At 35.3% G+C, this 15,568-nt stretch overlaps 1 protein-coding gene across 1 annotated transcript in view; it reads left to right on the top strand.

The window, feature by feature from the left end:
- The window catches only part of DNAH5 (dynein axonemal heavy chain 5), a 122,630-nt gene that overhangs the window by 20,349 nt on the left and 86,713 nt on the right, over positions 1-15,568 (top strand). Inside the window, 11 exon segments of the mRNA XM_074146807.1 lie at positions 439-546; positions 1,255-1,340; positions 2,113-2,434; positions 5,973-6,179; positions 7,855-8,026; positions 9,333-9,478; positions 11,698-11,857; positions 12,336-12,611; positions 13,459-13,649; positions 13,758-13,896; positions 15,219-15,355. Coding sequence (XP_074002908.1) covers positions 439-546; positions 1,255-1,340; positions 2,113-2,434; positions 5,973-6,179; positions 7,855-8,026; positions 9,333-9,478; positions 11,698-11,857; positions 12,336-12,611; positions 13,459-13,649; positions 13,758-13,896; positions 15,219-15,355 — 1,944 coding nt within the window.

The following is a 15,568-nucleotide window of genomic DNA, read 5'->3' as shown; positions in this document are numbered from 1 at the left end:
TTACTGTGACTTTTGAATAGTGTGTTATTCCATGGAATTACTTAAAGACATGGAAAATAATAATGTGAAAATATTTTTCTATGTTGAACTTTGTTAACTTTTAAATAGAAATAATGAACCTCTGCATGAGAGAATATTTCATGGGTAACAAATGTCTTGGATTAAAAGCAAGAGTCTGAATTTTCTGTCAGTTCTAATTAACTTAAAACAGAAGTAAATAAAATAAATAAAATTCATATGGTCATTGCACCAATTTGTTTCCTGCAATTATGTCATTTAAGTTGTTTGCTTATAATGCTCAGCAAATACTAGTAACTAATGGTGATGGTAAAATGTGAATGTGCACAGCCTGTGGTGCTAAATATTTTGGTACAGTAAGACTTTTTGATAAGAAAATTTTTTGGTGATAATTTTATTTTTCTGTGAAACTGTTTATAGAGCATTGTTGACATCATGGAGAAAAGACATTATAATTTCTTGGATCAACGAAAGCCTGATTTTGACCAAGACTATGAAGAGTTTTGCAAAGAGATAAATGATCTTCATGTAGGTTTTATGATTCACATAAGAATTTAATCTACAGATGAATCCTCATGAAAACAACAATACCTCTGAGTTACCACCAACTAATTATGCAAATCTCAAAGTTTGTATTCTGAAATTGAAAAATTATTCTAATGTATCTCCACTGTAAAGCTTGCATTTATTATCTAATTTTCAGACCAGTTTCATGGAATAGGTCAGGAAGGGCCCTGAGAGCCTCCAACAAAAGTATGTTGTTATGCAAGAATAACACAAAAATGGATGATTTCATTGGGTGAGTGGGGATACAGCACAAATAAGTCAGATCATTAACTTTCCCATAGTTCTGAAATCACAAGTTGATGGAAGGAAAGGGTATCTGTAAAAGAAAAAAATTAAAATAAATGCTTGGCTTGCTTTGGCTGCCAAAGAGGTAAGCAAGCATTCTTTGATGGCTCTCAGCATGGTGAAACTTTTGAGGGTACAAAAGCTTTTGTTGGTTGTACAACTGCAGAGGGAACTTGGAAAGAAAATGCCTTGAAAGTTGGTTGTATTTTGTTTAATTCTTGATGGAAAGAAGAAAGGGAAAGTTGATACTCATTGAGGTTAGTTTCACAAAACCAAATTATGTTCTAATATAGTGCATGATAAATCCTCTCAAGTCATACCTGGCATATTTGAGGTGTGTGCCTTATGTATTTCTCTGCTGTAGAATTATTTGCTTTCCTTCAGGATCAATTAAGGATTTTCATGGACATCACCTTTGAAAATATTCTGAACACTGAAAGAGCACTGAATATGTTGAAGAAATTTGAAAGGTACTATGTCCTATCTAAATTGCTAGAATTCTGCCAGGCAATGGAAATAACACTTTGAGGATGGTGGGAAAGTGGGGGAGCAGAGCAAGAGGAATCTCCTTAAATACAAACAAAAACCAACTCAACCTCCTCCCACTCAACTGTTCAGCTCTGTTAAGTGATGTCTTCTCAGCAGTGTAGATGAATAAAAACCATATTTTTTTTGTATTGCAAAATGCAAAATATAAGTGGACTTTGAACTTCGTCTTTCAAAATTAGCATAAGTACAGGAATGCTTTATGGTTGTTAGCATATTTGCCTTAGCTTTGTCCTTGAACAAGGACATTCGTTACCACAGTGCAGTTAGAAAAGAGTGAAATGCTTGTATTAGGAAACAGTGAAATTTTTCTTGATAAATTCACATTATTGAAAAGCAGCCTCAGTTTTTATTGCATCAGTTTTCTTATAATATTCTGTTTAATGGAGTAGACTGCTCATGGTAGATTGGTTACAGTTTGCTGCACATAATTTTATCTCAGTGTTTGAAAACAGTGACAAAACAGAAAACGTGTAGGCTGACTTGGAAACTTTTATCATCTGGTCTAAATCTTGGTTGCTTGGAATCAGGTTGTGACAGCATTTGTTCAAGCTTTAGTGAAAACTCTGCTGCTAAAGTAGTTATTTTCTAAAGAATGCAAGGGAATCTGAAATGACTGTATTTTCCAACAGTGTGTCAGAGGAATTTCAGAACTATTGAAGGAATTTTTAAAATTATTATTATTTTTCTAAGCAGATTACAAATCCCGAATCTTGGCATTGATGAAAAGTATCAGAAAATACTTAAAAACTATGGTCATGACATAGAAACAGTCTGTAAGATCTACACTAGGCAGAAGCATGACCCTCCACTGGCTCGTAATCTGCCTCCAATAGCTGGGAAGATCTTGTGGGCACGCCACCTATTCCATAGGATCCAGGAGCCCATGGAGTCTTTCCAGCAGCACCCAGCTGTTCTGCAAACACCAGATGGCAAGCGCATAATCTGCAACTACAACAAAGTAGCAAAAGTTCTTACAGAGTTTGAGGTGATCTACCACAGGGGATGGCTTCAACAGGTAAACCAGCTATTTTGATTAGGATATTTCTTTAAAAAATAAAAAACATGGTGGATTTTTGTTATTGGTAGACTAATAACATCTAGCTTTACAGACCAGATTGGATTCAATGAAACACTGGGTTACGGCAGTGTGAAGGAATCTCTGGTTAATAGCAGTGGTCAGGTATGCTAAGCTGTAGACTTAGGATGTCTCTTAAGTGAGGGATAGAATAAGAAAGTGTTTCTGTTAATAAACAGTGCCTATGCTGCCTGTAGCTGAATTTAGGAGCGATTGAAAGACCTTCATCATAACTAAGAAGTTATATTGAGAAATATTTGTTATGGAAATGTATAGTGAAGATTCAGTGGTAGCCTTAGTTGCCCCTCTATCTCTGCCGTATCCTGCTCACTGGTGCAAGAAGATCATGTGTGGGAAGAGGAGTTATGTCAGCTGATTGGTTTAAGGTAAAAGCAGAAACAGAGGTTTCCTCTAGTCTGGACAACATGGATTTATTTTTTGATGATAATCCATGGGTACACTCCGAGTGAATACATATAAAGGGTACATATAAAGGGTATCCAGTCTCAACAGGTAGAGCATCCTGTAGAACTAATAGCATGCTCAGTGCACAAGTGTGTCTTAAGCCTCATAAGCAGCTAAGCACCATACAGCCACTCCGTCATTTCCCCCTGCCCACCCCCAGTGGGACAGGGAAGAGGAAAGGAAAAGTAAATGCAAGAAAATTTGTGGGTCAAGATAAAAAGTTGTTAGTGAAGGAGAAGTGGAAGAAGAGAGAAAGAAAAAGTAAATTTTGCAAAGCCATTCACTCACTACCTCTCATGGGTAGACCAATGTCCAGCCAGTTCCAGAGCAAAAGATGGCTAACTCCCTTGACCCCCACCTCTCCCTTGCTGTTGCTGAGCATGGTGTTATATGGCATGGAATATCCCTTTGATTACTTTGGGACATCTGCCTGGTTTTGTCCCCTCTCAACCTCTTGTGCACCCCCTCCACATTCCCCTTCCCTCATTCTATTCACTGCAGGGGGCAGAGTGAGAAACAGAGAAGGCCTTGATGCTGTGTAAGCCTTGTTCAGCAATAGAGAACGAGTCATATGAGGAGAGGCTGAGGGAACTGGGCTTGTTTAGTCTGGAGAAGAGGAGGCTGAGGGGAGACCTCATTGCCTTCTACAACTACCCGAAAGGAGGTTGTAGAGAGATGGGTGTTGGCCTCTTCTCTGAAGTGAATGGTATGAAATGGTATGAAGTTGCGGCAGGGAAAGATTAGATTAGATATTAGGAAGAATTATTTTACTTAGAAAGTGGTCAGGCACTGGAATGGCCTGCCCAGGGAGGTGGTGGAGTCGCCATCCCTGGAGGTATTTAAGAAACGTATAGACGTGGCACTTCTCACAGTCTTCTGTGACAAGTCTTCTGTGACAAGTCTTCTGTGACAAGTCTTCTGACATGTACCATGCCTTGATGGAGCAGTTCAGTACATTCTCCTTTTATCTTTTACAAAATTGATGTAACATCCAAGGCATCTCCCCTGAATTGGTGCCTTTCTTTGTGAAATCCTAGTGATCTGTGATCTGATTCTGCTCTAATGTTAAGAGTGTCTGGTTTCTGCTACAGCAGACTCAAATTCCACTTGGCAGCCATATAAGCTTGCTGAGCCTGCTCCAACCTTATTATGTGTGAACAAAGGGAAGTAGACTTGAGCACAATTTCAAGTTTTTGAAACAAGCACACATGCCTTGAAAATACATGAAAAGTATATCCACTTAAACATCAATGCACTTGTCTACCAGATACGGCAAAAAAATATGTAACTACTGTTCAGCAATCTATTCTGTCTTGAGGCAACAGGAGCGCAGACTGATGTGGACATTAGTATCCTCGAACACAAGATGGAGCTCCTGCTCTACTCCTGAACAAAAGGAAAACGAGAGAGGGGCAAATGTCCCTTGGGGAATATAAATGCAATAGAAATAAGGCTGTAGCTCCTCCTACATTTTATTCTTCCATACAGTGGAAATAGCTATGTTTAGTGGCACTTTCTTATATTTCTGAACATTTTTTTTTCTGTCTTTTGCCTGTTTGTTACTGCATGGTTACCACTTCCTTTATCCACTTTTTTTTTAATAGCATAAGATTTAAGGCTATTATTTTTGTGCTATAGCCAATGATGTTCAACTTAAACATATTAAAATAATAAAATACCAGGAAGTGTGAAAGTTACTATAATTCTATGTCAGTGTAAGATTTGTGCTTTCAATGTAGCCCTTATTTATGTCATGGTTTTGTTACTTTAATAATGAAAATTGCATGAAAAAAAACGTAAATGGGAGGGGAAGAGATTGATAATGGGAATAATGAGTCTCAGAAGCCCAAAGAAGAGTGCAGTAAGATTTGCTGGTGAATTTTGCAGAAAAAATTTCAGCTTCTATTTAAGGCAGCTGTGCTAAGTGACTTTGATGCTAGTGGATAGAGCATGACAACTTCACTGACAAAACTTGATTAGATGATATATTGAAAAATACTGTGTAAAATGTCATGATAATACATGATACAGCTGAAGCAGGCAGTATAGTCAACTATATTTTAGACATGGAAAGGGGGTGCAGATTTTCAGCATGTGGTCCATGAAAAAGAAAAAAGTACACTGAATGAGACCAATGGCCTATGAAACTATTGCATAAAACCAAGCTCCATCTCAGTGTAATGTGATACATGAAATTTGAGAAGTGAATAAAGAACAGTAAAATTATGTCAGCAAAAGGGCAACCAGAGAACAGGAATAGCAGCAAAATTTTTCATGTAGGAAATATTTCCTTACCAAAGGCATGACTTCTTCCTGGTATCAGCCAAATTTTCCATGTGTGGTGGTCTTCTGAATATTCTCCCTTCTAATCACATGGAGTACAAATGGTATTCTAATATTCAAATAAGGCAGTGAAACTAGTAGTGTGATTAGGCTTCCCTTTTAAGAATTAAAAAGATTTATAATAAAGATTAATTTTTTTCTTTTTAAAAATTTGCCCAGACGTTAGATATAATTGGGAATTCCATTAAGATTGGAGTGTGGTATATCTGTTAGGTAGTAGAAAACAAGTGAAAGGGGAAATGAAGAAAGGTTTATTCAAAAGATACATGAAGAAGTTATCCAAGAATAATTTAACTCATCAAAGGGGTTGTATGCAGCCTTATTGAAGAATATGCAATAAGTGTTAAGGAAATGAGAGTTCAGATATAAGAGGATTGAAGTAAGAAAGTCTATGGTTCTGCTTTTGATGTTGGACTGTGGAATGCAGCTTATGATAACCAAGAACCAACAGAAGAGTGTCTGTCAGATAAAGAACAGTTAATTTGATTGTTAAGCATTTGGGTACATAGAGATTGTGTTAATAATGTTTCATTGTTGATTCTTATCATATCAATCTTTATTGTCAGCAATACCTGATTTTAGTATCTGCTAAAGTGATATTTATGTCCAAAACAAAGTATTTCATTGTGCTGGCTTCTCTGATCAGGAATTACGACTTTGTTTCCTGCAGGTTGAATTAACTGAAAGAGGACTTCAGGCATCTCTTTTGGTGAAAGCTCCAGAAACAGGAGAATTATTTGTGAATTTTGACTCTCAAATATTAACTTTAATCAGAGAAACAGATTGCATGGCTCACATGTGCCTTGAAATCCCACCATTTGCAAGTATTATTCAACAGAGGAGAGACTGGTATAAGAAGATTGTCAGCAATTTGTGTGTGGGTTTATTTTAGTTCTTTTATGTATGTGTAGTATACATTGAGATGTCTAGGTTCTATACATGTGGAAGAAAAAAAATTAAGATCAACTATTATGCATTAAGAAAACATTGGCAAATATACTTTTTATCTTTATGTCTGCCTTAAGCCACTTTTTAAAAAAATTTCTTGGCTTTGTATTTTCTGTGAAGTCACTTCAAAGATGCCTGGGTTTAGGGAAGCTCTGCAGAGCTTGGGAAAGAGATGGTGATGGGGAGAAAAAGAGGGTTACAAGATGCCTTGCTCTGGTGCTTGCTTTCTAAATGATTCTAAATGAGCAATTTATCTCTCATCCAATAATGGAGTCAACATTGGATACACTTTGTTTTGAGAGGACAGCTGGGAGGGAGGAACAAGCAGTATGCCTTTAAAAAGTGTAGGGCACTCAGCAAGTAGCAGCATAGTTCCTGCACCAGTGTTTTACAAAGATGTCTGTAAGACAATTTAAAAAAAAAAAAAGAAGCTAAAACTTCCCTTTCTCTCATCTTTTAAATCCCTTGGATCATTTTGTCTACCTATGAACATAAAATGTCTCAATGACTCAAGATGAGGATTCAAAGACAAGGGTCCAGAAAACTACAGCTTCAAAGGGCTACTTGATGCTGAAATGAGGGGAAAAAAGGTCATATTAAGTCATAAGTTATTGCAAGGATTGTTTTTTTGCAAAACCAGAAACTAGGTCAGCAAGTTCAAGATGCATTAGAAACCAAGTATCATATTAAAGTTCTGGTAAGGCTGGTCTAATAAAATTGCTGAAAAGTTCACTTAGATGCATTTTTTTCCTTGAGCTTTTTGTCTCATGGAATATCAATTTAGAGCCTTAAATTTGCAAACCTTTTTCTATTATGAGGTTTAACCCTGGTATGCAGCTAATCATCACACAGCTGCTCGCTTACTCCCCCCAGTGGGATCGGGGAGAGAATCCAAAGGTTAAAAGTGTGAAAAAATGTGGGTTGAGATAAAGACAATTTAATAGGGAAAGCAAAATCTGCACGCAAAAGCAAAGCAATATAAAGAATTTACTTTATTGACAGGCTGGTGTTTAGCCATCTCCAGGAAGGCAAGGTTACTTGGCAAGACAAACACCATAGCTCTGAATGTCCCCCTTCCTTCTTCTTCCCCCAGCTTTTATTTTTGAGTGTGATACCATAGGTATGGAATATCCCTTTGGTCAGTTGGGGTCAGCTGTCCTGTCTGTGTTCCCTCCCACCTTCTTGTGTGACCCCAGACTACTCACTGGTGGGGCAGTGTGCGAAGCAGAAAAGGCCTCAATGCCGCCTGAGCACTGTTAAGCAACAGCCAAAACATCAGTGTGTTATTAACACTGTTTTGGTCACAAATCTAGAGTGTGGAACCATGTAAGCCGCTATGAAAAAAATTAACTCCATCCCAACCCAGTACAATCTATAAAGATGAATTTTCTCATGGAGTAGTACTTGCGTTATTATGAAGAGCAACAAAGAGTGAACTTTGCCAAAAATAATGAAAACATTTCCCAAAGAATTTATTACCGTTTCTTAAGATTTTCAGTGATGTACTTCCAGATGAATTGTCTTAAGTTATAATAAATACGTGTAAGTGAAGAGGTTCAAATCAGTGTATATTAACTAATGCTTTAATTCTGTGTTTATTTCAGATGATGCTGGCAGAATATGAAAGAATTAAGCTGAAAATTCAACACCCTATTGAACAACTGGTGGCTCCTTGGTTAGCAAATGTGGATGATGCTATCCAGCCAGGTCTAACATTACTGACCTGGACATCCTTGAATATTGAGAAATATATTAATACAGTTTTTTGCAAGCTAGGTAAGTTGCTTGCCTCCTTCCATTGACTTCTGCTTGTTTGTTTTTTTTTTTTTTTTTTCTATACAAATGCAAGCTATATTATTAAACTTACTATCCTTAATATGTTTTGCACTTATTGACTTAAACATGAAAGAAATCAGAATTTTCATCTGTCCTGTACTTCATGAAACCTCTCCTTTATAACAACACCTTCTTTTAGTCTCACATATCTGTCAAATTTTTATTAATATGTATAGGATAGCAGTTAGGGTTAAACCAAGCATAAAGTAGGGTGCAAAAGGTCATGGGTATTCTGAATTCAAAGAATGATAGCTACGTTTTAAAGAACTTCTAGGTTTTAGACTTTTCCCAATCTTGCCTTTTGTTTCTATAATGTACAAAACAAGTTCTCAGGGAATAATATCTCGACTGAGTTGCTACTGTCACTGCTCAATAGCTTTTCATATTGAACTTTTTTTTTTAACATCAATCTCCTTAAAATTAATGCACACATCTTTAGTTGGGCAACAGCTTTAGAAAACAGATGAGCTTGTAGTCTTTTCAAAAGATTATCTCAAGATGGCACGGAGGTGTATTTTTTTCTGAAGATATCAAGTTCCTTTTGCTTCAGCTTAATTGCTACACCAAACATAGGTTTTGTTTTTTGAAATTATGTAAGTTATTATAGTGGGAATTTTCTTTAGTAGAAATGGCAAATTAAAATACATTTTGGATGCTAACTTGACATTACACTCAATTTAATTTTGAGTAATAAAAGTAGTTTGAGTCTGGAACAGGCACATTGCTGCTATTTCAATTTCAGCATTGAAAGCAAATTACTATTAAACTGTGAAAATTCTAGTGATTGTTTTCTTTTAACTATTATTTGGTTTCTGACAATTTTTTTAGAATAGACATTGTATTTGTCAAAAGTTTCTGTTGCTAGTAGGTTCTTCAAGTGGTAACTAGTTCAAGCTATAGGAGAAGGAAAAGTATTCCTGGACCTCAATTGAATTTTAATGCCTTTGTTTGAAATGCATAGACTTTAGGCTTATCTTATATATATTTATAATGTTTTGCCTATTATCTTTTAGGAAATGTATAGCATATGCTAGATGAGCAAATGTTATGCAAATAATTTATTATGATTTCAAGGGTGAACCTTGCCATAAAAGTTTAGATGTTTGAAGTATAAGCTAGTTAAGGTGTAGAATTCATATAAAATTGAATATGATATTTTGTTGAGGTAAAAATTTAAGGAGGATTCTGCAAATATTATTGTTTCAAACTTTTAAGCTTGTCTTGAATCTTCTTTTTGCATCAAAAGCTGGGCTGGAGTTATTACTTGATCGAGTGAATGACTTGGTTGAATTTCGTATTGATGCTGTCCTTCAAGAAATGAGTAAAGTTCCACTCTGTAAGTTGCCAGAAGATGAACCACTGAGCTGTGAGGAATTTCTCCAAAAGACTAAGGTTATTAGATAAAATTTTCATAAAGAAGAGTTAAATGACTTCTAATTAAAGTATTTTCTGGGTTTTATAAGGTAAAACCAGTGCAGAAATAATAATGCCTGTTTAGGAAACTGAAGTAAGGAAATCCCCAGTTGCTTGGCTGGAAACTTAAAAAGGAACAAAAATACCAAATGCAAAGAGGTCTGAGCTGAGATGTTCTTTTCTGAGCTTATTAATGTCAAGCCAACAACTGTATGATTTTTTTTTTTTATGCTTTGATATCATTCAACTTAAATGTTTTTCCTCTGTGATAGTACCTTTTTTATCATTGTTGCTTGTTAGTGCCTTTAAATAAGGGAATTGCCCATCTGATGCCTGTGAATAACTCCATAAAAAGTGCACTTGGTTGCCTGGCAGAGTAAATACTATGGAAATGATTGTGTAGGATGTATTATTTTTCTTAATCTCAAGCTCTCCTGAGTTGGCAATAGGACAAGCAAAATATAATGTACCTGGGTGAAGGTATTCTGGGAAAAGCCCCTTCCTTCACCCCATCAAAATGCTTTTATGTTGAAGAGGATTAACTGTAAGCATGTAAGATGTTATTCAGTTAGAAAGCTGATCCAGCTAGTAAAAAAATGGCATGACAGAATGATTTTGATGATGCAACAGTGAGATATTCTGGCATTTTAGGATATAATGTCTAATTTGTGTTTTCTCCTGAAATAAACTTTGCTTTGGAAAAGATTGTAGAAGATCATATAGATAATCACCATCCCTGACCTCTTGTAGCAATAAATACTACAAATGGAAGCTTTGTTTCTCTAAGCGTACTTAACTTTTTGGCCTTTCCTCTTTTGTGCCTTGTAACCGCTTACCTTGTTGTTAAATACAAAGTAAAACTTCAAATAATATTTTATGGGTATTTTGTAAGCCTCACAACCCACAGGGTTTTTTGTTGTTTCTGCTGCTGCTTTCCTCATTAGGGCTAGTACTAAAACATATATTCATTAAAGTGAAAATATGTGAGAGTGAGCACAAAAAACCTCTTGGCACTGTGTGATAATTGATATTGCTTAATGTTGATCTTCTGCAAGAAAGCCTGAACTGCTACATGACAATTACACCACCACGACAGCCAATCAGTTCGAGTTAGCAGAGAAAGTGGTACACTAAGTCCAGTTATGGGTACAATGAAAATGGTAACAGCATTTGTAAGCTTATTGTAGTTTTTAATTAGAAAGGACTAGAAATAAGTTTTATCACATACCAGGTGTCCTTAAGTTTCTAAAGAAATCGCTGCAACAAAAATAGTTTTACTGTGGAAAAAACCCCAAAGTACTTTGTTCAGTAGATGCTGCGATACTGCACATTGGATCTGGCTTCTCTCTCAACTAGACTGAATGATTAGGCAGATCAAAGATTGTGTCTTAAAATTTGGAAACGACTGAATCTTGCTAACAGCTGAATGTTTCCGATTACTGATTTTTAATGAAATGGAGGTAGCCAGGTTTGATTAAACTTAAAGAACTTGGAATTAACAAAGAAGAAAAAATTAAAAACTCTAATTAGAGTTAAAAATTATAGTTGGCTAAAGCATACTTGATCAATATTACCATAAGTCTTAAAGAAACTGCACAATTTTTTAATATAGTTCTGAATTTTATGAAATGTAATTCTTTGATTCCTTCTCCCCCGAGTTAATAATTTTCCTATTTATTCTAGTCCTAAATATAGCTTTTGATAGAATTTATTTCCTATCTAGCTATAAATGGGAAATAGGATTAGCAATACTCCTTATGGCACAGCCAAATAATGTAAGATGGCAATAATTAGAAGAAAGGTTAAATCTTTCATGTCTACATTGGAAAGTTAAGAAAATTAAGAAACACTTGCTTTTTTTGCAAAAAGTTAAGAAGCTTTTTGCTTTTAAACATTTGCCTTTAATGCAACTAGGCTTTATAAACGTTGATTCATTATATTAACTATGAATGAGTCATGTAATTTAGGAAGCTAGCCACAGCAATTTTGAAAGACGTTTGTGATGTCTTGTTTGGCACAGCAAAGAATCCAACACTAAATAGTTTGTAACAAACCAATTTAAAAATAATGTTGTGTCTTGATCTTGTTTTTCACAAATCTGAGGCCTTGACATTTGTGTTACTGAAGACTGCTATGCCCGTGAAATAGACATGAGAACTGGGAAGATAAGAACATGTTTGTTTTTGGTTTGATAACAGGAGCTCTGTCTAAAAGGTTCTCGGACTTTACATTTAAAAAGCTCACTGGTGGAAGAAGCTGCTCATGAGCTGATTAATATGTTACTTGACACTGAGGTACAGGTCAGAAAAGAAGAGAAATCAGTTGTACCCACTAGTGAAATAAAGGGAGAAAATACAGGTAAGAAGGTTATATTGTAGCTCTGTGCTTATTTTTCTTTTGCATGCTGATAGTATGTGTTGGGTGATACTGTAGCTTGGCTCATTGAAGTATCAATCAGTATCTGTTGTCTAAAGACTTTTGTTTGAATTTGCCTGGTTAACAACTCATCTAACAATCATCTATCATCTGCAAAATAGGTAAATATTATCAGTCTAACTTGCATGTTGAAATATTAATGCCATAGAAGCAGCTATTTACAGGCCTTGGTTAGTTGCTGAACTTCCTAGAGAAAGAATGTATGATTCTATGAAATAATACCTGAATTTTGGTGAAAACTATGCCACTTTGTACTAAGTAGAGAAGGTGGATAAGCATAAAAGGACTGCTACAATGAGGTACAGATTACAAAGGAGTATAATCTGCACTTCTGTAAAATTTAGGTGTATTTCAGATACCTGTACAGGTGTTGCTTTATTGTCTTCTTAAGTCCCTTAAGTCAATTTAACTAACTAGATTTATGATGTTTCAGCAACAGAAGAGGAAAGAAGATCAAAAAGCTTGACTCCCTCCCACAATTCCAGTGAGATATGGGCTGGACTGTCTTCTTCAGCAAAGAGGAAGAGAAAGGATTTAGAAATGTTAGAGCAAGAAGCCAATGAGCTGCTTTCCTACTTCAATCAGTGTAATATTGATGCCCTTTTGAAAGTCACCCGAAAAACTCTGGAGACCATACGCAAGCGCATTCATACATCTTCCATGATCAACTTCTTAGGTGGCCATATTGCAGTACTTTGCTTTCTTAGGCTATAAAGTAAATATGTAAATGTAATATCCCAGAACTATGTAAAAAAAGAGCCTCGGACGTAAAAGAGGGGAAAACAAAAGGAGTTTGAATGAGCTGTCTTGTTAAATGACAATTGATAACACGGTATATTTCCAAAGGATTTTTTTTCCTATGAGAGTAGGAATGTGTCATTGTGATGCTGTTTCTCTTAGGACTGACTGTACTGTTCTGAAGCCAGATAGTATATTTAGAGCTCGACTTGATAAGTGGTTACCTATTTGACCTTGGATTTTACATTAAACTGTATGAAAAAAAACAATAGAGAAAGAGATGTGTTCGTTCTCTTTGTCTTACTAATTGCCTTTGGATCTTTTTGTAATTGTGATGGAACGCTCTTTTGAAGCGTTTTCTTGTTACATACTTCTAAGAAGCAAAAATAAAAGCATTTGTATTTGGTCTCTATAAGGCATACAATATTATGAGATTCTAAGGAGTTTTTGCATGCAATTTAATATGCTGACTTGGGAGTACAAGTCTGCTAAAAAATTTTTATGCTAAACAGAGTTTAGCTGCACAGAACAAGTTGAAGAGAAGCTTCATGGAGAGAAATAGCATGGCACTTGGTTTTCGCTTGTGTTGCTATAGAATTTACCACTACATGTAAATTACTCGGGAATCTTTTTTTTCCTTAAGAAGTTACAATCAATGCTCAACACTGGGATATGTATGTATTGGTTTATATCGTTACAATGTGTAGTCTGATGTCTTGGAAAAAATGTGAACAACCTTTTTATTTTTTTTTTTTTTTTTTTTAATTTTTTTGTCTTTCATTTAGAAAATCACAATGCTTCTGAGCAGAAAAAAAGTACTCATCCTGTAATTAGGACTAGTATTAACCTATCTATCCCTAATATCATCATGACGCCCTCTTTGGATGAGGTACAGCAGACGCTTAATAAAGCTGTAGATAGTATTTTGAAAGTAACGAAAGGAGTTGGACAGTGGAGTAAGGAGAGAATATCCAAGGTTTGTGTCTTTAGCAACCTTACTTAAAACAAAACAAATGTTTCAAAACTACTTCAAATAGAAAATGAAATTTTATTTCAATTTTTTTTTTCTGAAATTTTATTTCAGAAGAAAATGTTAGAGAAAAAAGCGACTGTGTTGTGGTGTGAGAGCAGAGACAGTGATTCTGATGATGCAATGAAAGAGACTGGAAAGAAAAACATCCATGGTAATGATAAACTCTACATCACTCGATTTTTAGTGTTAGGTAAATGTGATTTATACAGTATTACACAGTGTTAAAGGACATTAAATACAAAATGCATTGAAAGTAGTAGAACGAAGTAGACTTCTAAAACTACCTCAAAGAAGAAATAGGATGTTATAAAAATGGCAGAGCTTCTCTCTGTGATTAGAAACCAGGTTTGTCGTTGTGTGGATTTGAGTAAGGGGATTTTTTTGTGCCTCTCAGAGTGTTGTACTGCTTTGGGTTCTATCTGCAGCATGTGAAAAGCTGTTACGGTGCCAGCTTGGGTAGCATAGTAGAAATCGTGAAGGAGTCTGGAAAACAATTATAGTCAGTATTGCTACACAAAAGGTCTTTCGTGATTTGCCAATGTGGTTTGTAACTTGCCACGTTCAAATGGCATCTTAAAACTTGTGCTGAAATTCCTTTAAGAAGGGTAAGTTGGACTTAAAACCTGGTATTGAATAGAAATGTGTACATAAATTGCAGTATTGGTAGAAAGAGGGTTGTGTAAAAGATTGAATAGACTAAGATTTCTAAAAGGATTTTAACTTAATCTGTTTTGTGATCAGACATAGAATTACGTTATTGAAGGCATTAATTCAAGGAAATTTAAGATATTATCTTTGATTGCTGAGATTTTCTTGTCTGAAATGGTTTAGGATCAAGCCAAATTAATTGTTCTACTGTGTACTTCAGGTACTTCTAAAATATATTGAGTCTTTTTACATTAGGTCTCTCTTTTACAACTAAGAAGTAGGGAAGTATTGCTTGAACTGGTTAAGAAATGAAATTGTTCTTTTAAAACTCAGAGTTTCTTTTGCCTGAGATATGGCAAGTTCAATATTGTGGGTGTTTCCTAACTAATGGACCTTCCTTTTATTTTTTCCTTTTGAGGACTGGCTATGGTAATCTTCTTAGATTTAATTTTAATTTCTAGTTCAAATTTTCAGTTGTGGTCTCCTCCATATTATTTCAGAAAATAAAAATATTTATGGATTTGCTCAATGCTGATGTATCAGTAAATCACTGATTTAAGTGTACAGGATAAACCTTGGGGAGGGGTGAGAGAAAAGGACATTAGATTTGAAAATTTGGAGTGGAACTTTTTCCAAGTTTGACAGAGTACCTAGATGAAGCGAGTTTCCTAAAATGGACAGGTTTATGAATTTGTGGCAATTATATTGCCCACCTAGGCTTCTAACTGCCTCTTCAATTAATAAGAACACTTTGAAATGCATGCTTATTGAAAAATAGGTCATTAGTTTTTGTCTATAGGAATTTGCTTGGCCTAAATAGTATGTCTGTCCTAAAACAGCTTTTGTATTTGACTGCCTTTATAGATAGCATGTCAGATGCGGAATCACTCAGTTCGTCTGATCCAGTGCAAAGCCAGAACTACTTCAAGAGTGTTTCAGAGAACAAAGACATTATTAAATTAGTATCTTTACTCAGCACTGCTATTAATTCTACAAAAAGGGTAAGACAATCAAGATGTTAATTTAATATTATTATCTAAGGGATATTAATGTACTACTTTTAATGTCCTTGGGCAATAAGGGTAGGCATTTAAAGCAGTGATTAAACATATGAATGAAGAATTGTAGGATGGTGGATGGAAAACATGTGGCTGCAAATTTAAATGTATGCTTTGAAAGTGTAACATGGGTTAAGTGTACTCTGCTCAAAAATT

This window comes from Numenius arquata, chromosome 4 (assembly GCF_964106895.1).
Source record: "Numenius arquata chromosome 4, bNumArq3.hap1.1, whole genome shotgun sequence".
NCBI classification, from domain to species: Eukaryota; Metazoa; Chordata; class Aves; order Charadriiformes; family Scolopacidae; genus Numenius; species Numenius arquata.
The sequence above is the reverse complement of the archived record's forward strand: the minus strand, read 5'-3'. Positions and strand labels throughout refer to the sequence as shown.